This window comes from Erpetoichthys calabaricus, chromosome 3 (assembly GCF_900747795.2).
Source record: "Erpetoichthys calabaricus chromosome 3, fErpCal1.3, whole genome shotgun sequence".
In the NCBI taxonomy this organism is placed as follows: domain Eukaryota; kingdom Metazoa; phylum Chordata; class Cladistia; order Polypteriformes; family Polypteridae; genus Erpetoichthys; species Erpetoichthys calabaricus.
The window spans coordinates 188,634,719-188,659,846 of NC_041396.2; the positions used below are offsets into that span (position 1 = coordinate 188,634,719).

The window sequence follows — 25,128 nt, forward strand, 5'->3', positions numbered from 1 at the left end:
CAATGACCCAAAACACACCAGCAAATCCACCTCTGAATGGCTGAAGAAAAACAAAATGAAGACTTTGGAGTGGCCTAGTCAAAGTCCTGACCTGAATCCAATTGAGAGATGCTATGGCATGACCTTAAAAAGGCGGTTCATGCTAGAAAACCCTCAAATAAAGCTGAATTACAACAATTTTGCAAAGATGAGTGGGCCAAAATTCCTCCAGAGCGCTGTAAAAGACTCATTGCAAGTTATCACAAACGCTTGATTGCAGTTATTGCTGCTAAGGGTGGCCCAACCAGTTATTAGGTTCAGGGGGCAATTACTTTTTCACACAGGGCCATGTAGGTTTGGATTTTTTTTTCTCCCTAAATAATAAAAACCACCATTTACAAACTGCATTTTGTGTTTACTTGTGTTATATTTGACTAATGGTTAAATGTGTTTGATGATCAGAAACATTTTGTGTGACAAACATGCAAAAGAATAAGAAATCAGGAAGGGGGCAAATAGTTTTTCACACCACTGTACCTCTTCTCTATGCTCTGTATGAGCAGGCAGGACTATTGTGTAAATGCCATGGCACTTGTGTTTGTAGTAGTGGAGGTCTGGACAGGGCTTTTGAATGGGCTGCACGGCTCTGTGGTCCTTTCAACTTGCCAGCTTTCACCCTTGTGTGAATTTAACCATGCACAGCCTTGAGGAGGAGGAGGCTGCAAATCATGTTTTGTTTACTAAATCTCATTATATAAAGAGCAATTATTAAAAAAGAAAAAAAGCAAGAAAAAAAGTTTTGCTAGGGTTTTTTTCAAAAAAATCTGAAAGCTTGCACCAAGTCTATTTAAAAAAAAAAATGTAAAAAAAATTGGACTTTGTAATGTAAACTTTCACATGCAAAATGTCAGCATTAATGGCATTTTTAAATAAAGTAAATATGGGAGATGCATGTTTTTTGACATTTGTTTTAAGATGTTTGTCGTGTGTGTGTGTTTTCAGCAGTTGGCATATATTACACTGTGCCACATTAAGATCTGTTCCCATGATGGGGTGACATGAAAAGTGGTGTGAGGAAGAGTCCAGTCACTTGGAGGACCTGCTGATTTATGCATGGGTGGTCCTACTGAGGCCATTACCACTGCTCCCTGTAGTTCCCGTTATGCCAGGGGTGTCCAACTCCAATCCTAGAGGGCCGCAGTGTTTTCATTCTAACCGTCTTAATTAGTAGTGTTTTTGCTGCTAATTAACTTTTTTTTTTTTTTTACACCTTTTAGTTTTAATTGACTTGACTCAGACACCTTAGTTTCTTTTTCCTTAATTAGCAGCCAAACAATTGACATAAAATAAGCTGCCACATGACCAGCTCACCTGTCCCCATCACACATTATCAGTCTCTGTAAGGTTGATCTAGTCCGGTCACCCAACACATTTTGACAGTGTTCTTAGGGAAAAACAGAAAATCAACAGTTTTGGAAATGTCTACTGTGAAGGAATGAGAGCAACAACAAGCCATTAAATTAAATAACAGATTTAATTAACAGCAAGAATTGGCTTCTCATTAAGAAACTGGAGTTTGAAGCCCCAATTTAGCTGGTCACCCATTGACTCGGTTCACATTTCATTTCTGTTTGGCTGCCATTTAATCAAGAAAATAATCGATTTAGAGGACTGAATCCTTAAAAGCAGGGCTATTAAAATGAAGGGCAAATAAGTTAAATTAGCTGTGAAAACTGGTCATGGATTAGGAAAAGGGGTAGAATGAAAACCTGCAACTACAGCGGCCCTCTAGGATTGGAGTTGGACACCCCTTTTTTTAAAGCCTACAGGGGTTACTAAAATGTCTTGACTTTAATGTTCTCAAGGCACAGGTTTTAGTGAAAACTTGTGCAGTAGACTAGACTTTTAAATTGATAGTTAACCACTTTATTCCACATCAAATGTAACTCATGGGAAATGCATACAAAACTGTCTTTTTCAAACGCTTTGTGCTAGGCAGATGAGAAGAGGATATTAGTCTCTGGAATACCCTAGGCACTTCACCAAGACAATTATGTCTTCTGGATTAGTTTATTAATAGAAAGAAGCATATGTTAATGAGTTCTAAAAGTTCATTTTGCAAAAAAGTGAAGCAGAACAATAAGATATTAAATAAGGCCCTTAAAGAAAGAATCTCATATGCTGCATTCACGTGCTATCAGTTGTAAAAATGAAACTACCCAAATTGTTGTAATATTGAACTTCCATTGTTGTGAAGTGTGTTGGTCCCTTGAGCACGACCCTTAATTGCTCCAGGGGTGGTATACAATGGCTAAACCTATACTCTCCAAAGGTCATGTGAAAAGACAATTTCCTCTTGGGGATTAATACAGTGTACCAAATAGCCCTGGTCAGGCAGAAATGACATTTTTTGGTTGAATTGCATTTGTTTATTTTGCACTTTACTTCCACAAACAAACGATGCAGTTGTATCTTTGATAGCTTTTTTTTGTGTCAGACCAAGTAACAAATTTGCAATCGTGCGTTTCTCTGAATAGTCTTGACTGGAAACTCACATGAATGCATTGACGTGGGAAGGTGAAATGTCATAACTTGCAGCTTCAAATAGTCCAAGAGAATATGAGTATATAAACACAGTCATAATAACACCACTTACCAGTTACAAAATGTCCAATATTTGTAATGGTTATGACAGGTAAGTCCTAATGATCAATGACATAATGTGTACGTTGAAACAAAGCGATGAACAGAAACAGCCGTGTAGAGGGGAAAAAGGGCAAAAGGATAACCACATGAAAAAGGTGAGGTAACTGGTGGGCACAGTGACCAGACACAAGGTGGTCATCCTGCATCATCAGGGTTTCTCCCAAGCAAAAAGTTTCAGATGCACTGTCCAAGATGTTCTGCAACGGTACAAACAGGCCAAAAAAAGAAAGGACAAGAAATGTAGCGTTACCTGGAATTACTTGCAGAGACAGAAGCAAATTAGACCATCAGAAAGTGTACAGATAGGCCTGAGAGAACTGACCACACAAGGCCTTCAAAAACTGCATGCAAGTGGATCTTTGAGAATTGCTATTTTTAAGGCAAAGGGGACTCGCAGGAAGTATTGATTTCATTGATGTTCATTTCTGTTCACAGCACTTTTTTTTTAAGTTAATTGTTTAAGAAAAACTCCTCATGGCACTGTTATTGAAAACCTTCCCACTTGACTGAAGTGCTGAAGACTTTTGCACAGTACTGTTCTGGTTAGTCTTCTGTTTTATATTGCAGTAAATAAATTGGGGCAGTATGTCATCTTGTTTTCCTTTTATCTCCATATGAACTGCACCAAAGAAAGTAGGTCAAAATGAGCGAGATGATAAATGTCTTATCTTGATTCGCTTAGTTACTCCTTCTATCAAAGTGAAAATGACCTGAAACTGCGGAAACTAGCAGTCATCCCCAGTGGAACGGCTGAAACCCTGGATAATCTTAAACAAAACTGGGTTTATGAGGGCTCAGCAGTGGGTAGTGGACATGTACGTTCCACATGTCCATGAGTGCAGAAAGGAGAAGCACAAAGCATATGTATCCTCTCTTTAGGAAAGGCCTGCCTTTAGTGACAAGACTGTAGATACGATCTAAACTTTTGCGATGGCCTGCAGGAAACATTCACTTCATTCCTCTAATTTATAGTGAGAATCCTTATATGAAATTTATATGTGCTACTTGTACTCCGTTTATTTGATCCACCAATGGGGGATCCAGGAATCTGTGGTTTTATTTGGAGATAAGGAAAAAAAAAGGATGTCTGTGTTAGTCACCGGAAGAGCACTGACCCCTACAGTGGCCAGAGCCAGAGATGATGCTAACAACTGTATTACTGCCTGATGTAGGTTTCCTTCTATAAAGTGCATGAAGTGCACACTAGGTGACAATCTTCTCACGGCTACCCAGTAATTTTATTCTGCACACCAACTACTGCATTGGATTGCCACATACAAAGTAAATTACAAAGTAATATTGTACATTTATTTGACTGCTACGTATTGGAAATTATGGGACCCTGGGTAAAGTATTTTTATACTAAAACAGAAATTTGGAGACAACTACATTTTAGTATAATCAAAACAGTTTGCAATTTGATCAGACTGCACAGTTCAGATATCACATGCAGCATTTTTTAATGGAAATCTGATGGGAACATCGAGTTTCCTCTCCACAATGTCGCAATGTGTATCCACTTTGTTGAGCAGATCTACTTGAACAAAACAGAATGAAACCTGGGGCCTCATGTATAAACGGTGCGTACGCACAGAAATGTTGCGTACGAACGTTTCCACGCTCAAAATAAAACCTAAACTTGGCGTAAAGCCACGCATATTTCTACGGTACCTCATACCCTGGCGTAAGCAATTTCTCCGCTTGGTTTTGCAGACTGGCAGCACCCAGCGTCAAAGCAGTGCTACTGTTCCTGTGTGGTTACCCTTTCTTTCTTAGATCCACATTCCTGACGCGGCTTTATAAATACACTGAAACTAACTGCATATTGTTTATTAGTGTAATGAATCTGATTGTAATTAACCTGCAGCAATATAATGGTCCAGGGAATAGCCATAGTATTCCAAATACCATAACTGCTTTAGCGTTGTTACTCTCAATGCATCTTCTTCTTCTTTCAGCTGCTCTCGTTAAGGGTTGCCACAGAAGATCATCTTTTTCCATATTACTCTCACTGCACCACTCGGAGTATTTATATCACAGTATCTGAGTGGGGAATCACAGCAGCAATTGATTGGAAAGAGAATTATCGGTACACAGCATGAAGCAGACGCTGACTGAGCCACAGCAAAACGCTTCAGAGACTTTCCTGTACGGACTTCGCGGTTTAGAAAAAGTTTCATCCCAAGAACTCTAAACGCACTCAGTCAGTCCATCAAGTGCTCCTTGTAGAACTGTTTGTACTTATAAGTACAATCACCTCACTGTAAACTTGCACTACAGTTATAATATTGCACAACCTGCGCCACTTTATAAAGCGCGTATTTACATATGATGACGATATCATTTTTAAGATGAAATGCAGCAAAATATATTGATTATATTATACAGATAAACAGATAACACTTTAACTTCATTTAAATAATCTGTATTGTTAATAATTAAACATGTGAGGACACGGTGCCACAGCGCTAGCTAGTTCAGGAATTGTTCCTGCATTGCGTTGTATTCTTGCTGGTGCTGACACGACACTGGAAGGATAGACGGATAGAATAATTAAACACGTACTACGAAGATATTTCAATGTTCCTTAAAAGTTTTGAATGATCGGCGTTCTAAACCTACAAATGGCTTCACGCCTATTACAGAGCTGATTGTGTGGCGATCGGGTATTTGGAGAAAGAAAAGTAAGGACAGGAATTGGAGGTTAGTACGTTTGAAAGAGACAGTACTTCTGTGATAAATTATTTCATCGAAGGTTGCGCATGGCGCAGCAAGCCTCTTCCGTGAGACATGAACAAGCACTGCGCCACCGTGTTCCCATGTTTAATAACATGCTTTCATTCCTATCATCATGAAAAAGATATCACGCATACATCTCAGTATTTTAATTATTCAGAGAGCTGAAATATCACGAATGTAATGGATTATGTGTCCTGTCGGAGAAAGAGAAAGCCCGTTTAAGAAGCAGGTAGTGATTCACACACAGAGCACAAAGAAGATCAAATATAAAACAAAGCATTTAACGTGCTACTTTAGTTACAATGGGATTTGAGAAACTAGTAAATTAAACGATTTTAAGATGAAGTTTATGATGTTCTACTTTAATGGCAAAATAAACTACATGATTAAAGTGGAAATTTCGAGATTAAAGTTGACATTTCGTGCTTTTTTCCAACTGTGTGCCTATTTTTTTTGTCTGTACCCTAATAAGCTTTCATATGACACTCAGACGGTGGGCTACGACTTGCCTTTTCACGGCGACTTTGATATGTGATTTCTTTTTTATTTCGGGCACTGTACGACTTTGTGAACTTGAGCTTTCGAGTTTCTCCGACACTCTGTCACTTGATCAACTTCATTTTGTTGATTATACCAGTGTTTAAACCAACAAATAGTACGTTTTTCCTTTGCCTCCACTTGGTATTCGCTGAAATTCTTATATTTTCCCCCGTGCTTTTCCCATTGTCTTTTCACAGAAGGCTATTTATATTGATTTGCATATTCAAAGAGGCGTAATTCTAGGAGAAGTTGGGGCGGAACAGAAGGCGCGTGCACGTGCGTTACTTTTCACGCTGATCGGGATTTATGTAGCGGAAGAACGTGGAAGTTAGCGTACGTACAGATTCCTGCATCTGAATTTTTCTGTGCATACGCACATTCCCGCTTTTGTGCTTATGCCATGTTATAGTGTGAGTTCTACGCATGACGTTATACATGAGGCCCCTGGTGAGTAAATTCACAGAGGCCTTGTATATTTATAGTCATAATAAAGGTGTAAAATTATAACACCAGAGTGTAATTTGAACTGGATTTTAAGCTCCCCATCTTAACAGTTTTTCAAATTACATTAGTGATAAACTGTTTGTGCATTTTCTATATGTTTGTACTACACCTGTCATCCACAGGGCACACCTTCACCTCTTCTGGGCCACGCTTTTGGGTTAACCGTACAGTTTTGGGATGTGGAAGAATGTCCGAGTACCTGTAGAAAAAGGGAGAACTTGTCTAGACTGACTGCAGCCAGGTCAGTAGCAAAGTTAATCACTGCAGTGTGGTCAAACCCTCAGAAGACAGAAAGTAGATAATAGGCATCCCATGAAATGCTGAAAAGTGTGCAGGAGCTACTGAAAAGGAAAGAACTCAAACGTGAACACTGGAGACATACTCACAGAGTCGTTCCAATACAGCACCAACTTTTTAATGCTTTAAAATTGTGTGTCCCTGGGTAGGTACATCAGGCAGAAGGAAAACAGCATCTTTCTTTTGAGCTTTAAAAATACAAAAAACAGTTTAAAACTGCATTGTTGTACAGTTAGGCCTGTGTGTCTACCAATTATTTTAAGCAGATTATCACTGAAAGACACTTTTAAAAAAGAATTCCTGGCATTTAGACTTAAAGGAACATTATGAGACTTAAGAAAATCAACCCATCAGATTTTAGCTCTGAAAAACATCATCAATCATTACAGTTTTATATTAAATGCCAGGTGTGACGACAAACACAAGACTCTGCCAGTTATTGAAAGCCCATTCTCCAGAGTAGAGTCCCTCATCCTAATCCAAAATGTTTAAATTGAACCATGATGGGGATCTGCACGATTGCCATTGCTACAGCATGAACTGAGGCCATTAACGATGCAAGTTCTCCTGAGTAACTGGCTTGTGATAACACACAGCGTGGCTCAAGTGGGCTTTGGAAAGCTATTTTGCTGGGCTTGACGATTTTTACTTGGAATGATGCTGGCATCAAAATGTTTATTCTTTTAATTTAAAATTACACATAGTATAAAAGGACAAGACTTTAGACTAGCTATTAAACTACTGGGTATTCATTTAATAATATTACAATAACAACAATTTTTGGAAACAATTTCATAATTTAGGTAAAAGGCTGAGACCTAAGTTTTAAAAAGCCCTGGCTTAATACACTCCACCAAGAATGAAGCCATTGTAGTGATTAGCATTCCAAGGCACTTAACACATATTCAGCTGAAAATAAAAACGTGTGTGTGTGTGTGTGTACATGCATACACACACACATATACTGTATACAATATACTTTACAAATGGAGCACTGGCAGGTGAAGTGACACACTCGGGGTCATACAGTAAGTCAGCATACAGTTTCAGGTACTAGGCCTTACTGCCTGCCTGAAGACCATATTATTTAAAAAATGCAATAATGATAATAATTCAATTTAGAGTTTAATAAAATATACATCTTTTTAAATACATACTGTAGCTGGATCAGTTGACATTTGTTCCAGTGATGTGTAGTCAATATAAGTGAGAAAATAATTTGTCCATTTTAATTGTGCACTTGCATATTTCTAAATATAACGTAATCTCTTTGCTCATATTCTGAAGTCACTGACACTGTTAACACTAGAGGCCTTGTTCAAAGAAATTGTTTAGTTTAATTTGGATTTTCTCCTTAAAACTGCAAAAATCACTTGACTTTCAAGAATGTTCATGGAAAGAAGCAGTTTAAATTAGGTTTCATTTTTAAGGGAAAACAGGCCTGTGTTTTTCTCTCCCACATTCCTAACCATGCATACACCACTATGATGGACTTGAAAGAGGTTCCAGGAACGTGTAAAGCGTTTGGATTCTCTTCACCAGCTGCTGAGCCACTGGCATAAAATCTTTCTCCCAGCATGCCTTGTGAACATGTCTCAAATCTTCATCCGTGATGTACTGTAATGCAAACTCCTCTTCTGAAATGACACAAGAAATGCACAAGCTTTTTTGAAAAAATAGAAAGTGAAGCATACCATACAGAAGGGAGGAGAACCACATTATGTTCTTGTGGAACTAAGTTAATAAAGAGAAGTTAGTGATAAAAAGCATATTTGCAGAGGATGGCTGTTACTTAAGTTTTGGACAGATTTTAACAACAGATGCGTATTGTGCATAATCTTTAGTGTGCTTAAAATTAACAAACAGTTTTGCAAGTGGAAAATGGGTGGGGGAGATCCTGGAACAGATTTTTAGAAAGCGCTCATTAGAATATGAAGGTGAGAAAATGACCCATGTGTTATTTTGAAATCTAGTTGGTAAAGGTCACTCTCCAAGACTTTTACACAAAATAATAAATACAGTCCTTGGAAGCACCAGTTGGTTTACATGCAATACAGATACAGACACCCTTCAAGGGATGAGCACAGCTTGGCAACACACAGCTAGGAGTGACTTGACGTGTGTTTTTGGAAGACAGATACCTTTTACATGGAGTTGAAATAGTTCTGCTGAGACTTCTTTACATGAACTCATTCATTTCCCTTTTTAATTGAACATGTGGGTTGAAGAAATGAAAGAATGGATAGACAGTTGCTTTATTTATAAGCCAGAAGAACTGAACTTCAGAAAATTGTGTAACACAGCAAAGGTCATTTTAAATATTTGTTGTGCTGGTGACACCTGAAAGCTCAAGGGTCTCAAACCTAAACCTTTAAATGTTAGCTTTTATGTTACAGACACATGTTTGAGATTAATAGTTAATAGTTAAGAATGATAATAAACGGTGCATGCTAAATGTATGTATCAGACAACACAACAATGGTAAAAAAAAGAGAGCGGGTGCCTGATTTCCCTGAGTAGGGTTGATTCCTTGTACAAGTGCATTTCCGCTTTTCTTTACAAACTCAGAACTAATAACTTGCTGTTTTAACTTCTTATGAAATGATCTGTGACACAAGACTGTGTCAAAAGAGCAGGCTGATTTGTACAATTTTTCATGTGCCTGACTACAGAAAGTGTAACATGACCCATTTTCATCAAGTCCTATGGACAAAGCAGTTTGTAGCTCGTGGTGTGGATCATGGAGCTCTCATATCTGTTCCATAAGCCAACATTAAGATTGTTAAGGCTACGTGTTGTAGGAGCCAGCATTTGGGAGGCAGAGAACAGCAGCTCTTCGGTAATGAAGTCGTTTTCATGTAAACACATGTGGAGGTGGAATCTTCTTAAATATAGTGAAGATGAGTCCCTGTTAACAGCTTAATATTATGTGTGGAAACATTTAGTAAATAAGGTTGGTTAACAGTACATTTCATATATGTACTGTGCCCGTTACTGTATGTGCTCAGTGATGCATACTGTTCTCTCAATTGCTAAACATGTACAGTAGTACTCCACATTTGTTTCACAATAGTGACTGAGTAGGTTTTTGTTTTAAATTATACCACAACATTATAATACATACTGAATTAGCACAAGCACAAAGTTTAGGCCTTACATGAGAATCCCAAGTGATCAGGTAACATGTTGTTTCCTTACATATTCTACATATGTAAAGAATGATTAAAATGCATTGTCATTGCTTACAGTGCAAGAAAAAAAGAACACTGCACATCTGCATATTTATCACGTGGTCTTTTATGGACATTGGGATATGCGCAACATGAAGGCAGCATTTTGACAATATTTGCAAAAGCAAAGAAAAATGAACACTCCGATACTGTGATACCACCTCCTGACTAAACTATAAGAGCCAAAACAAACACCCTGAATAGTGTCAATGATATCTATCTACTTTAGCCGGTTGAAGGACTTTAGACAGCAATGTGCAAAAGCAGTTACATCATGTTTGGCACTTAAACAATATAAGCATTATTTCTAGAATCATGGGGGAACATTTGTAGCAAACTGGCCTGTAATTTTCATAGCAGCTCAACAGTTGCATTTGAAGACATTGTTTCTTAATTTCCCAGTGCAATTATGAAGAGCTGTTCAACTTTTCTCTGTGTTGCAGGGTTCTACAAATTTGCATATAACATCAATTTTAATAATTATATTAGTTATCTTTCTCAGTAACTCGTACCTCTTCATTTATGATTAATGTACATTTATGATATGAAATATTTGAAAATGAATAACTATACTAGCTGAATATTACGTTGCCTTTGTTTCTATTACTTTGCCTTCGCTTCTCCATTTTAAATGTCTTTTATACTAACCCAGGTAAGTAGTGAGTAGCTGCAACAATGACTGAGCCTCTTCTTCTCCAAAAGACACTTCAGCCCCAGTTATTCTCTCACTGTAATTCCAGAGGGTTTTACACACCAAGCTGGCCAGCTGCCAGTCTGTAGGTCCAAAGTCTTTCAAGCAGTCTATTAGCCTGTAATGAAATATAGAACAAATAGCTAAGTCATAAACATTCAAACCATCTTTACTGGACATGCATGGCAAACAAATGGCACAAATATTAGTACTTTACTTATTCTTCATGAAAATCATCCAAAAAACTGTTTGTTTTTATTAATTCAAATTTCCCTAGTAGACTGGTACTTAGTGCTGCCTTACCATGAGATATTGCTTGTACTGTAGGCCTGTGCTGCAATTCAATTTATGCTGCCTCTCCTGTAAAGCATCAACACTAGATTGTGAGAGGTCTCCTCTTGTAAGATATAGGAGTATATGTTAATGGGACATTGGGGCCCCTTCTCTAATACATTTAAAGAGGGGGCAACAACAGATTGAGTAGATGTATGAGAAGGTTAATCAAGGATTGTTTAAATTAAGGAATGGGGTCAGGACGTTTGGGTCAGGCCAGGTTTACAACTTCATATAAATGTAATGGGCAGTTATATTAATAAAAATATACAAGATGATAAAATAAGTAATACATTACAATTGCTTACTTCAGTGTTACAAGTACCAAGAATACAACATATGAGTTACATATACTCAAGCTACACAAAATTATGAAATTATAGCAAAGACAGAAGCATAGTTAAATTCAAAGAATGGGGACGAGTAAAATATAGTTATACCTATCTGGGTATACAGTATATTATTTCGGAAAGATAGGCAAAAGGAAAAAGGCGGCGGTGTAGCCATTTATGTGAAATGTAATGTGTGCCTGGTTCAGAGGGTTGATGAGCTTTGTCATAGTTGGGACATTTGGATTCAAGTAGGGAGCATTATTGGTAGAAGTCTGATATTGGGATTGTGTTCTAAAAATTTTGCCAAATTAATATGCGGGCAAAGGATGATCCGCTGTGGCAACCCTTAACAGGAGTAGCCGAAAGAAGAAGAAGAAGTGGTAGACCTTCAAAATGCTCATAATTGTTTCAATATGCTTCTTTTTGATAAAATTAAAAAAGCAAATTTAGATGTAGATATCGTAATAATGGGAAACTTTATTTACCTAACAAATAACTGGAATAACCTTACAAATTATGGAGCACAAGAGCAGGAATTCATAGATGTAATCTATGACTGTGTTTGAACACATTATGATAAAGCAACATTGGGAAGAGAAGCTTGTCTAGATGGATTATTCAGGAATAATTAGGATAGAATTTAAGTGAGTACAGATGATCAAAACATAAGGATATAGTGACTATAATATATTTCATCATGTATTGGCAGAGCACCTATTTAAAAATTAAAACTGTTCAACTTCACAAGCAAAGCACCAAAGCAAAATATAAAAAATAACTAACTTAACGGTGGAAACAGTTGAAAAGTAGTGGAGCAGTTTTATAAGCATTTTACTTGGAATGCAGGACAAATCTATCCTGAAATACAGAAGCAGTAAGAAATTAAACAACTCCACAACAGATAAATAAGGAGATAAAAGAGAAGCTGCAAAGAAAAAAGAGCTGTATAATGTGTACTGGACCAATCACTCCAGTGTAAACTGGAGGGCTTAGGAGACAATGAGACCAATGGTTAGAAAGGTAATTAGGAGTGCTGAAAGGCAGTTGGAGGTGATCATTATAAAATATAAAACAGTGTTTTCATAGTAAAAGAATGGTCAGTATGAAGCTGAAATATATTAGGAATGGTAAGGGCAAACTAAAATATAAAGACAGTGACATAGAGCATTTGCTAAGTTTTTGTTTTTCTTAATTTTTTCAAGTGTGAACAACGTCAAAGACCTTCGTGCAGGACTATTAAGGAGGTACTCTGTGATTTGAAAATTATAAAGAAAGAAGTTCTGCTTTAAAAGTTTAAAATGCTTAAATCAAACAGGACTACATATTATTTATTTTTGAGTGCATTTTGAGGTTTGTGAGTATTCACATAAACAAAACTCATTGTGCAATTGAGAAATTACCAAAGGCTGGAGGCTAACAAACATAGGTGATCAGGCTGATTCAACTAACTATATGTCAGTATACCCAACATGCATACCTGAGAAATTAATGGAAGCAATTGTTAAAGAAAGATTGAACATCATTTGGTAAGAACTGATGTTTAGAGATATTTTTTATGAAAAAGCAACAAAAGCATTATGATCAGAGAGGTGCATAGGATAATGTTTTCAGTATGCTGATTTTTGGAAAGCCTGCGAGAGGCTTGTTACCAAACTAAAAGACACACAGAAGATAATAAAAGTGGTCTCTCTCAGTGGCTAAGGCCACTCCACTTTCTAACATGCAGTTTATAAATCATCTCCATAAGAAAATAAATAATAAGCTGGTTAAATTTAGAAATAACAAACTATTTGTAATGACAGATAATCTATAATCAGAAAAATCATTATAATTGGAACTGGACAGAATTAAAAGTTGAGCAAATTTATGCATGTAAAATTTTATCTGAATTAGATAAAAAAAACTGAATAAACAGTAAGTGATTTGAAACTTGAATGCACATCTTATAATAAGGGCTTAGGTATCCTAGTGGACTATTCACTTTCTACATCCAGACAGTTTAGAGAAGAAATTAAGAAGGCTTACAGTATGTTATGTTATAAAGCACTTGTGTGGAGTGCATGAAAGCTTTTGTCTGGAATACTGTATAAGTTTTCGGTCTTCATATTCCAAAAAACATAGTGCTAGAAAAAGTCAAGAGAAGAGTGATAGGGCTGACTTCAGTATAGTGAGAAATTAGCTATGAGGAAAGATTGCTAGAGTTGAACATTTACAGTATAGTCAAACAAAAATTAAAAGGTGACATGATTCAAGTGTTTAAAAATATGATGGGGATTAGTAATAGCAGATTCCAGCTGTTATTTTAAAATGAGTTCCTCAATGAGAACATCGGAAGAGAGATAAGCTAGGGAAGAGTGAATTTTGCACAAAAAGTTTTTCTACACACACAGAAACACTGACACATGGGATAGGTCCATCAGTAGACAGCAGCAAGTTTAAGACATTCAAAACTCAAGTGGTATTTTGGGGAAATTGATTAACTTTGTTGGGATGAATCCTCTGTTCTTGTCAAAACGTTTGTAATTTTCTTTGCACACTGGAACAACACCTGAGCAAGTGTACTTTGTAACAATCAAATTCACTGAAAAGTCCATCCATCCATTTTCCAACCCGCTGAATCTGAATACAGGGTCACGGGGGTCACTGAAAAGTAATCAAGTCAATTGACTAAATAAAGACAACAACATTGTGTGTTATGTTCACATTAGCATTACAAAAATATAAATCAGATGGGGCTACTTCCAAAAACAAAAGACCTTTTAAGACCTACACATCACGTATGTAACTTGACAGATTGTTCCCATACCTATTTACTATATGTGAAGAATTTTATGTCTTAGGTGCACATTGCCTTTATTTCCACTGGCGTCTTTGAGTATGATATTCACTATATTAATTTTGCTAGATCATCTTTATTGATGCCTTTGAAAATTAATTTCAATTTCCTTTTAGTCAGTCAAAGAAGGCATGATGACCTAAAGTAATACTATTGATTCATGTTGATTTATTTCATTCCAAATACTGCTTGTGCTTAGGAGTGGAGATTTCTAAACAGAAACATTTGGGCTGTTTTTTTTGTTTTTTTTTTGTTTTTTGTTTTTTTTACTGCATCTTGTCATTTGTTTTTTGTCTTTTATCTTTTATCCATAATTATATCTCACTCAATGCAGTTACGTTTAAAATTTATATATATTTGAACCTCCTATTTGTTCCTGTTTGTTATTTTGTTTGCTGAAAGAATCTACAGTGACATAAAAAAATAAAATAATTTTGATCTCACTATGCCTTCTATGCATTCATGGCAATTACAGATTAACTTCTGAAAGCATAGTTTCTTTCCTAGTACTGAAGAATTTCTCAAAATGTAATCTGTTTCATTATGGGGCCTCATGTATAAACTGGTGCACACACACAAAAATGTTGAGTACACCTGTTTCCACGCTCACTTCAAGATGAATAAAAACTAACCTTGGTGTAAAGCTATGCACATTTTTACGACTGCCTTAGACCATGTACACGCATTTTTCTGCTAGGTTTTGCAAACGGGCACGGCACACAGCGTCACAGTGGTACTACTTTTTCTGTATCATTTCCCTTTCTATTTTAGATTCGCAACAGTGGTGTGGAATTTATCAAATACACTGAAATTAATTGCATATCATTTACAAATTTAAGGCACTTGATTGTAATCATTCTGTAACAATATAATGGTACACGGAATGGCCAACCTATTCCAACTACCATAACTGCTTTAGTATTGTTACTCTCAGTGTACCACTCAGAGTATTTTAATCCATTTTATCTGTGTGTGGTATTACAGCTGCACAGCAGCTGATCGGAAAGCTCTACAGTAAGTTGAGTCAAGACCGTAGAGGATTATTGGGATACAGCTTCAAGCCCTGGAGGACATTTATAGCACATGCTGCAGCCTCAAGGAAGGCCAACAGTATCTGCATGGATTCCACTCACCCATGCCAAAGTCTATTTGAACTTCGCTCATCCAGTAAACACTTCAGAGTCTTTCCTGAATGGACCTCAAGGCTCAGAAACAGTTTCATCCCAAAAGCTAGAAACACACTTGATCAGTCCATCAAGTGCTCCTGGAAAAACTGTTTGTACTTATAATTACAATTACCTTACTGTAAACTTGTGCTACGACTGTTATTGCACAAGCTGAGCCACTTTATAAATCATTTACACTGTCTGCACTATTTGTACATGTATAGTATACTTATGTATTAATATTGTGTATGTTTCATTGTTTTTATCGTATTACAGTGATCCCTTGCTATATCACGCTTCGACTTTCGCGGCTTCACTCGATCGCGATTTTTTCTCATACACGCTTACGTCACTACGCATGCGCTTTCTGAGAACTTTTATCTAAGCCCTACGATGGCTCCTAAACGTGCTGCTTTTTCTAAGTCTTCTGACAATAAAACTAAGCACAGGAGGAAGATGCTTACTATCCAGGAGAATGTGAAACTCTTGGATATGATCAAAGATGGCAATACCCTACAAAAGCCTCCTCACGCATATGAAAAGACAGCGCCAGCAACTGCCTATCAAGATGTTCTTCAGCCGCGCACCCAGACACCCACTGCCTACTCCTAGTACTCCTTCAGCAGAAGAAGACAACGACACACCTGCTGAAGATACTGCACCACTTGAAGACTCTCCTACTGAGGTCGTGCCTTCATAGGTTAGTGGTTGTGTTTAAGAACTGTGTGTGTGTGTAATTAAATGTACAGTACAATAATCTACTATATAAAAGCGGTCGGGATTGTCCTTCTGTCCCGTGAGTGCAAAGCGTAGCGGTATTCCTCTTATCACAGACTTACTACTTGCGGCTTGTGGTACGAAGCGACGCGATGTGAGCAGAGTTCTGGTGCTCCCATCGTTCCCTTGCTTTTGTGTGCGATGCGCTGGAAAAATAGACAAAATTATGTCTCTGGAAATAATTAATGTTGGAGTAAAAATGCCTCACCGCGTAGTAAATATCAGGGGAGATGGTGCTTGCTTATTCTCATCTATAGCTTATTTAGTGCATGAAACTCCGTGTTTAGCGGTACAGATTTGGGCTGACATTGTATGACTTTGGACAGGCACTCGAGGGGATAAAAAAAACTTAGGTTTTCGGGAGATGTTATGAATGGGCACTTTGATGTTCTCATTCCCTACACTTGCATGCCTGATGTACACATGGAGCGCACACAAATTGAGGATAAAAGTCGGTCGCCTTAAAAGGCGGGTGAGCCTAGTAATAATGATATTTGTAACGTCTAATATGTCTTATTTTCTCTTATTTTGTCTAATATATTGGGTAATACGAGTGTAATGGTGACTAAAGGGTGTTATTTCATGTCTAGAGGGCTCTAATAATGTTAAAAAACATATTTAGAAGGTCATAAACAGGTTTTCTATACTCTAACTGCGAAAATATTCGATTTATAAATAAAGAATCCTACTTCGCGAAAATTCATTTATCACGGTAGAGTCTGGAACGGATTAACCGTGATAAACAAGGGTTCACTGTGTATTTTTTTCTATCATTTAATGGGAAAATAAGCTTATGGAGGAGTTGCATATTGAATCTTATTGTACCATACAATGACAATAAAGGAATTCAATTCAATTCAATAGAAGAGAGCATGTATTTACAGATGATTATGAGTGGCTTCTAAGTAGATTTAGATTTCCAAGAGCAATCCTCTTGGAGCTGTGTGCTGTTAGAATACTAGGATGTATGTATCCAGGAACTATCCCTGGATAGGGGGGCCAGCTCTTTGCTACCACTGCGCCACTGTGCTCCCACAAGTTTAATACATGCTTTAATGTATTTCATCATGAAAATAATATCAAGTATACATCTTAGTACTCTAAAATGTTCAGAGATCTGTAATATCATGAATTTAATGTATTCTGTTTGGCAATCACTGCCTGCGCGCTCCTGTTGGCGTAAAAGAAAGCCCGTTTAAGAAGCACGTAGTGATTAATGACTGGATACGGGAACACAGAATACGAAGCATTTAATGTGCTACTTTAGTTAAGATAGGATTTGGGAAACTCTAGTAAATTAAACATCAATTTTACGGTGAAGTTAACAACGTTCCACTTTAATGATATAATAAACTACAAGACATTTTTAAAGTTGACTTTTCAACTTTAATCTCGATATACACCTTTTTTTTTCTTCATTGTGTCCCTATTTTTTTTTCTTCTCTGTGGCCCTAGTACTCTTCCATATGACACTCAGACACCCTTTTCACGTTGACTTTGACATCTTACCACTTTTTATTTTATTTTGGGTGACTTTCTGAACTTGAACTTTTGAATGACACTAAATCAGTTTCCTTTTGTTACTCATATTATTGCCTAAGCCATCAAATTGTATGTTTTTCCTTGCCTCCACTTCACTGAGCAGGACCTCCCCTTCGCATTTGGTGAAATTCTTCTCTTTTACAGGTGCTTTTGCCATTGTCTTTTAACAAGACACTGAATGGAAGGGGCTATTTATATTGATTTTCATATTCAAATATGCAAACTTTTGAGACGTGTCAGGGTAGGGCTTTAGGCACATGCATGTGTGTTAAAATTCACATTGATTGGGCTTTATAAAGGGGAAGTGCGTGAAACTTTGCTTACACAGTTTTATTCATCTGAATTTTTTTGTGCATACGCATGGTGTTATACATGTGACCCATGGCCTTTACTTTTCCTTTGGAAAGTCTTGTACCACTAGAGTGCACTTTGGTGTGATTGATGTTCTTTGCTGCATATTGATCTGGTGGTGTTGCAAAGAATTAAGTCTATAATAACCAATACATTACAATTTTCTTCTAGGGACTGAATACTTTTTTTACTGTTTTTTGTAGTAGGACATTTTGTTTTGTTGTATCTTTTTTATGGTGGCACGCATTTCTTCCTTTTCCCATGATCTGCTGCAGCCTGTGTTTTATTCTTGACTAGCAAAATACCCGCGCTTCGCAGCGGAGAAGTAGTGTGTTAAAGAGGTTATGTAAACATATATATACATATACATATATATACATATCTACGAATGGAAGAGAAGGTCTGTGATACGGTTTGCATATTTGCAGTTGGAGATCCACAAAGGGAGAAAAAACGAATCACGTATCATAAAATAGTTTTATTCCTGAGCTTTCAACCCCTATCAGGGGTCTTCATCAGAGGATAATGCTTAGACTTACAAGAATCAAAGGCAATATATAGCAACACATTCAGTATATTTGGTGGCGGTGACTAAGTCAGTATGATCAAGGGGGGGGGGGGGGGGTGTATCGTTTAATTAATGTGCATATGTCCTTCTTAAGTTGGCATATGCTGGGTTTATGTCCAAGTGTCTGTTGACACATATCTACATATACACATATCTACATATACATATACTGTATATATACATACATATACACATCCACATATACATATATATACATATACAAATTTACACATCTACATATACAGTATATATACATATGTACATATATATACATATAAATATATACATATCTACATATATATACATATGCACATATATATATATATAAATATAGACATACATATATACATACATACATTCACATATATATATATATATATATATATATATATATATATATATATATATATATATATATATATATATATATATATATACATACATACATATCTACATATATATATACATATATATATATTTTTATTTTTTTTTTCACGGCATTCGTAGTCTGAATCACAATCTGATTGTATGGGTGGTTACCTACCAGGTAACGCTTATGGTTGGCCAGCAAGTCAGCTAACATCAGCCACGGTGCCTTCAGTTGTGAGAAGCAGATCATAGAATGGTTGAAAATAGTTTACTGTCAAATAATGCAAAGAGTACGCGACACGTGTTTCGCCCTAATTCTTGGCTCATCAGGCGTACACACTCACTGCATTCCCTTACGGGAATCGAACCTCGGACGTCAGCACTAGAGGTGAAGCCCCTAACATTGCGCCACGGCGTGTGGTTCATTTATTTGACAGCATGTAGATAGATAGATAGATATGTAGATCGGGGTAATTACATTCACGGCATTCGTAGTCTGAATCACAATCTGATTGTATGGGTGGTTACCTACCAGGTAACGCTTATGGTTGGCCAGCAAGTCAGCTAACATCAGCCACGGTGCCTTCAGTTGTGAGAAGCAGATCATAGAATGGTTGAAAATAGTTTACTGTCAAATAATGCAAAGTGTACGCGACACGTGTTTCTCCCTAATTCTTGGCTCATCAGGCGTACACACTCACTGCACTCCCTTACGGGAATCAAACCTCGGACGTCAGCGCTAGAGGGGTTTCGCAGCGGTGAAGTATTGCTTTTAAATTTTAATTAAGAAGAAAAGAAAACCTTTTTAAATTGAGGGAAAATATACCAATAACAATTTGTTAAGGATCTGTTTTTTTGTGAAGCTGCCTTTACACAGCCTGTCCGCTGTTTTATAAACAAATGCCATATAAGGCCGTCCTTTCTCCTTGCTTAGCGGTTCTGTATTGTTTTATTGTTCGTTTATTACATTTGTTATAGTTCTCTTTGTATACCATGTTGTCAGTTCAGCACTCCGGTTGTAATATGACCAAGTCGTGCATGCTTACTGTTGAGAATGCAACGTATAGTTGTAAAGGAGAAAAGCAATCTTGCCAAACTTAATTTAAACTTACGGTTTACACCGTGCTTTGTTTCCGCCTTAGCTGCACTTATTAATATGCTTGTATGCGTCACTCGCTCGCTTCTTATTGTTTCGCTGCCTTCTCAATTGTGTAATGAATGTTTTCTTCAGTGCTCTTTGGGGCTCTTCCTTGTTTTCTACGTACTGCGTTCACAGTCAGTTCACGTGATTACGTGGGAGGCGTGATGACATGATACGCAACCCCGCCTCCCACGGCCAGAGAGCTGCAGTCCATTACAGTATATGGACAAAAAAGAGGTTCCAGTTATGACCGTTACGCTTTGAATTTCGAAATGAAACCTGCCTAACTTTTGTAAGTAAGCTGTAAGGAATGAGCCTGCCAAATTTCAGCCTTCCACCTACACGGGAAGTTGGAGAATTAGTGAGTGAGTGAGTGAGTGAGGGCTTTGCCTTTTATTAGTATAGATTTCTTTGTTATGGAGAGATATCACAATCATTTACATAATAGTTTTCCAACTAATGGAATTTCACCAACTTTCTAAATTCACTTAAGGTTAAAAACACTTGAGGTAAAATATGTTATTTGATGACAATGATCTAATTGTGTGTTCCGACAAGGCAGGGTCTATTACTGATGACACGGTTCAGAACCACACTGTCAATTGTCTTTGAATTGTTATATAACAAAATGTACTATTGAAAAGACACTTAACAATTAAATCAAAATTTTACTGGCACTTAATGAGCAATATCCAGTTTATAATAATATTAAAAAATTGTGATTTGACTTAATTGTTGTTCAATAATCTAGTGAGATCTTATAAGACAATTTTAAAATGCTAGTGTAATAAAAAATGGTAAGTGTTTTGTTTTATTTAAGATAAACAGGTAATTTAATATTGACTTTAACCACATATTGAAAGGATTTTTCCAAAAATGCAGGAGCATTTTCAAGCATGGTTCCACAGTGTGGAATAACATTGTGGTTTATAAAATGGCAGTGTGAATCGAGAATTAACTAATGTAATGCCTTAAACTGCAACAGAAGTACACAACAATATGTATAATATAAATGTCCTTACTCTTTTTAGCTGTTAATGACAAATATGTTCATTTAAGGATGACAGAAGTTTCAAGGTAAGGTTGCATGTTGATTTGCAAAGTAAATTTCACTTGACTCTATTAATGTATCAATAAAAATTAAAGAAATGTTTACACCCATATTAAAGGCAAAACATTTTGAACAATTACAGATTGTTCAGCCTATTTAAAGAAGCTATAAAAAGTAGAGGGGACAGCTAGGTGTGGCAGTGGTTAGAGCTGTCTATGTGGATTTTCCTCCAGGTATTTCAGATTTCCTGCAGTGGGTTGGCACCCTGCCCAGGATTGGTTCCCTGCCTTGTGCCCTGTGATGGCTGGGATTGGCTCCAGCGGACCCCCGTGACCCTGTGTTCGGATTCAGCGGGTTGGAAGATGGATGGATGGATATTTCAGATTTCCTTCAACATTTCATAAGACACATATGTTAGGTTAACTGCTATATATACGTCATTGGGCTCTGCAATGGACTGGCACACTTTACATAGCTACTTCCTACCATGCTCTTGGTGTTTCCAAGATAAAGTGTAACCTGGAATTGGATTAATTCGGTTCGAAAATAATATGGTATGTTAAAAAGTACCATACCACCCAACCTCAGCCTTTTTCTAACTTTAGTATGTTTCATTAAGCACAATACATTCTTTAAACAGGATATGAGATTAATAAACATGGAAAACTATAGTATATAATGCTGAAGAAATAAAATGTAAAAAATATAAAATACTTCTTTCCTTTGTTATGAAACACAGGCACTGGTGCAATCAATTGTCTTTTGAAGGGTTGGCTCCATTACCCGGCCGGGATGCCTGTATAATGGAAGGACAGGGGAGATGGCTTATGAAGGGTGCTAACTCCCCCAAGCTGCTATTTGGCAGCCCCCCTGGGGTGCAACTGCGCCTTGTATTCACACAAGGCTATGTGGGACTTGGTATTTGTCAGCTTAGCCCTGTTGGGTTCCAGGGGTGCCACCAGGGGGTGCTGTAGGAGCTATAGAGCTCTATTTAGTTGGGCTACCACCACACCCGGGAGGACTTCAGGATCTCGCTAACGAGCCACCTGGAGTACTCCTGGGTGCAGAATAAGAGGAGCCACCTGCCTCCATTCCAGGAGCCAGGGTCTGGAGAAGAAGAAGGGCAATTGCCAGGAGGAGTGAAGGCTTAAGGAGACTGAGTGAAAGACAGCGGACAGTCCTCTTTATTTGTGCTTGCTGTGTGCTTCTATGGACTATATACTGTGCTACAGGTGTGGGGAGCGAGGCAAATGCGCTTCCTTACTTAAATAGAATGTGTGCTGTGCAACACTTGTACTGGCTGGAGTGCCCTGGTGGTGACACTATCTATCTAGGCATATGGTGACCAGATTTTCACAGACCCAAGACAGGATACAGGATGGGAGTTATATCTGGGAAGAAATAGGCCAAGGGAGTTTGGTGCTCGATTGGGACAATGTATGAACATTGTTATTGTAAACTAACCAGTCTCACAATGATCTTATCCTAGTTCATGTTACTTTTCAGAGGGTGAATAATCTGGTACATGATGAATTCTGCTTCTCAAAGACAAGATAAGTCCATCAAAAAAGAATATTGCTAAGAATGCTTAGCCATCTCTAAAATATATTTCTATTGTACCATTTCTGGTACCTCCTGCTAAAAAATTCAAAAATCCACAATGATCATGTTTCACCACTTTCATTCAGTATATTCATACTGAAAATTCAGATCAAGCAAGCTTTAACTTATTGCAAAAAAAAAAAAAAGAGTTTATGGTCTGCCTGAGTTTCCTTTAGGACATCTGCATTATGGTGTGACAAGAGTATCGCTCCATTCAAACACTGTCAGTTATCCCTCTGCAGGTTGTGTTTAGGTGGATACATGAAGTGACAGGACTGGCAACATCATCCTCATTTTAAAGCATGTTGATAAAGATCAATGCCGTGAGAATGCATCTCTATGTCAGAACACAGAAGAACTCTGAAGCCAAAAAACATGCACAAAAAAATCCTGAAGGTAATCCTTCCAAATTTCACCAAAACATCTTGGACTCATGTTTGATAACTCATCCTGCAAAAGAATAATGACCCACAACAAACAACCAAAGCACTGGAACAAAATAGGAACAGAACACAGCCATAGCCATAATCTAATTAGGTTTATGTTGCACAATTTGAAAATTTCTGTGAATTTACCAGCTAAAGTCACCAGCTAAACTGACAAAACTTACTTTTGAAATTTTCCAGTGAATTATGGGCAAAAACAAAAAGTCCAAGATGTATACAACCATAACCATAATCTAATCAGGACTATGTCACAAGATATGAAACTTTGTGTTCAGTGACAGTCAGGCAAAAAATTTGCAGTAAAGTGTGGACAAAAATAAAATGTCTAAATTGCCCAAAGCTAATAGTGGCTTGTTTTAAAGAAGTGTTAAGAGGTTGCCTGGTCAGTAATCCCAAATAGGAGAAGGGTTGAATTATAGAACAAGATAAAGGAAAGGCCCATGAAGGGAGCTTACAACAAACTGAGAAGTAGCCAACAGTCTTTTCCTTTGACACTAGTAGACAACTGGCAAGACCATGGAGGGGAAAATCAGTTCTTTCATAAAAAATGTTGGACATTTTTGAAATTCTAAGATTTCTTTAACTGAGAACTTAGGCATTATCTTTGACACTAACATGTCTTTTAAAATGCAAGTTAAAAAACATGTTTTTTCCATCTTAGAAAGGTTGCAAAATTTAGAGGTTTCTTAAATATGCAGGATAGGGAAAAATCAATTCATACATTTATTTCTAATAGAACTGACTAGAAGATGGTGCTGCAAAATAACCACTAGAAGATTTAGAAAGCAGGAACACTTAACACCAGTTCTGAAGTCCTTACATTAGCTTCCAGTTAAGGTTTAATTCTGCTTTTAATATATAAAGCCATAAATGGTCAAGTCCCTGCTTACCAATTTGAATTTATTGTTATTTAGAAACTGGAGTGTAAATTAAGATCTTAACCCTTTCGGCCCTGGATTTTCTGTTTTTTTGGAAAAATTATTTTGTGAGATATTCTACCTTTGGGGTGTCTAGGAAGCTCAAAAATTAAAAAAACTAAAAAATTATCACTATTATTATACAATAGCTGCCAAATACTTCAATCTTTTTGAGGAAATAAAATTAAAAGTGGTGCTCACAGTCCGGAAGTGTCCATTTTCACTTTCGTGTTTCACAGACTGTATGTCTCTCCAGTCTGCGCTAATAGTAGCATGCCTAGTTCCAATGGCTGCAAACGCACCTGTGCTTTACAAAATGGCTGCTATGTACTAGTAATAGGATGTCAGAGCCGAAAAGGCTAAGATGCGGGCCTACTAACAGTAGAAGGGAATGTTAAGCTTTTAGTTGCAGGGCCCCAAAGCTGTGAAAAAACTAGCTTGCTTATATAAGAAATACGCCTTCAGTCTCTGCTTTTACATGCAGGCTAAAGACTCACTACTTTTATCTACTACTAGCCGTTCCCTGTGGCTCTGCCCGTGTAGTAGTGAAACAGGACAAACTTTAAAAATCAATAAACAAAAAGGTATCACTAGCTAAGCGGAGGCAAGTTATGTTCCAAAACGCAGTGGCAGACTGACTCCCCACTCCTGATGTCACGCTTCCCCCTCCCCACGGCCCACAGCCTGTCTCACATTAGCACGAACTATGATTCTTAGCGCAATGAGAGAAGTCGTAAAATCAAATGTTCAAGCAAATTATACAAAAAAAACCCAATCTAAATCCATTAAGTAGTTTTCTCGTTCGCTAGCTAAGGAGATGTAAGATACGCCCTGATGCTGGTGTGAGAGTGAGGAGGGCCCTGCCCCCTCCCCCATGGCCCACTGCGTCTCTCTTGGATTCGCACAACTAATCAAGCAAACTATGATACTTAGCGCGATGAGAGAGGTCGCAAAATTAACCGGAATGTTCAAGCAAATTATACAAAAAAACCTGATCTCAATCCATTAAGT

General features: G+C 37.3%; 1 protein-coding gene across 3 annotated transcripts in view; it reads right to left on the minus strand.

Moving 5' to 3' along the window:
* Positions 1 to 6,861: 6,861 nt before the first annotated feature.
* Positions 6,862 to 25,128, minus strand: part of armc2 (armadillo repeat containing 2) — a 222,293-nt gene continuing 204,026 nt past the window's right edge. For all 3 annotated transcript variants that reach the window (XM_028797612.2, XM_051925611.1, XM_028797613.2), the window contains exons 19-20: positions 10,644 to 10,804; positions 6,862 to 8,402 (exon numbers count right to left, since the gene is read on the minus strand). In XM_028797612.2, coding sequence (XP_028653445.1) covers positions 8,248 to 8,402; positions 10,644 to 10,804 — 316 coding nt within the window. In that variant the 3' untranslated portion in view covers positions 6,862 to 8,247. The remainder of the gene's footprint in view (positions 8,403 to 10,643; positions 10,805 to 25,128) is intronic.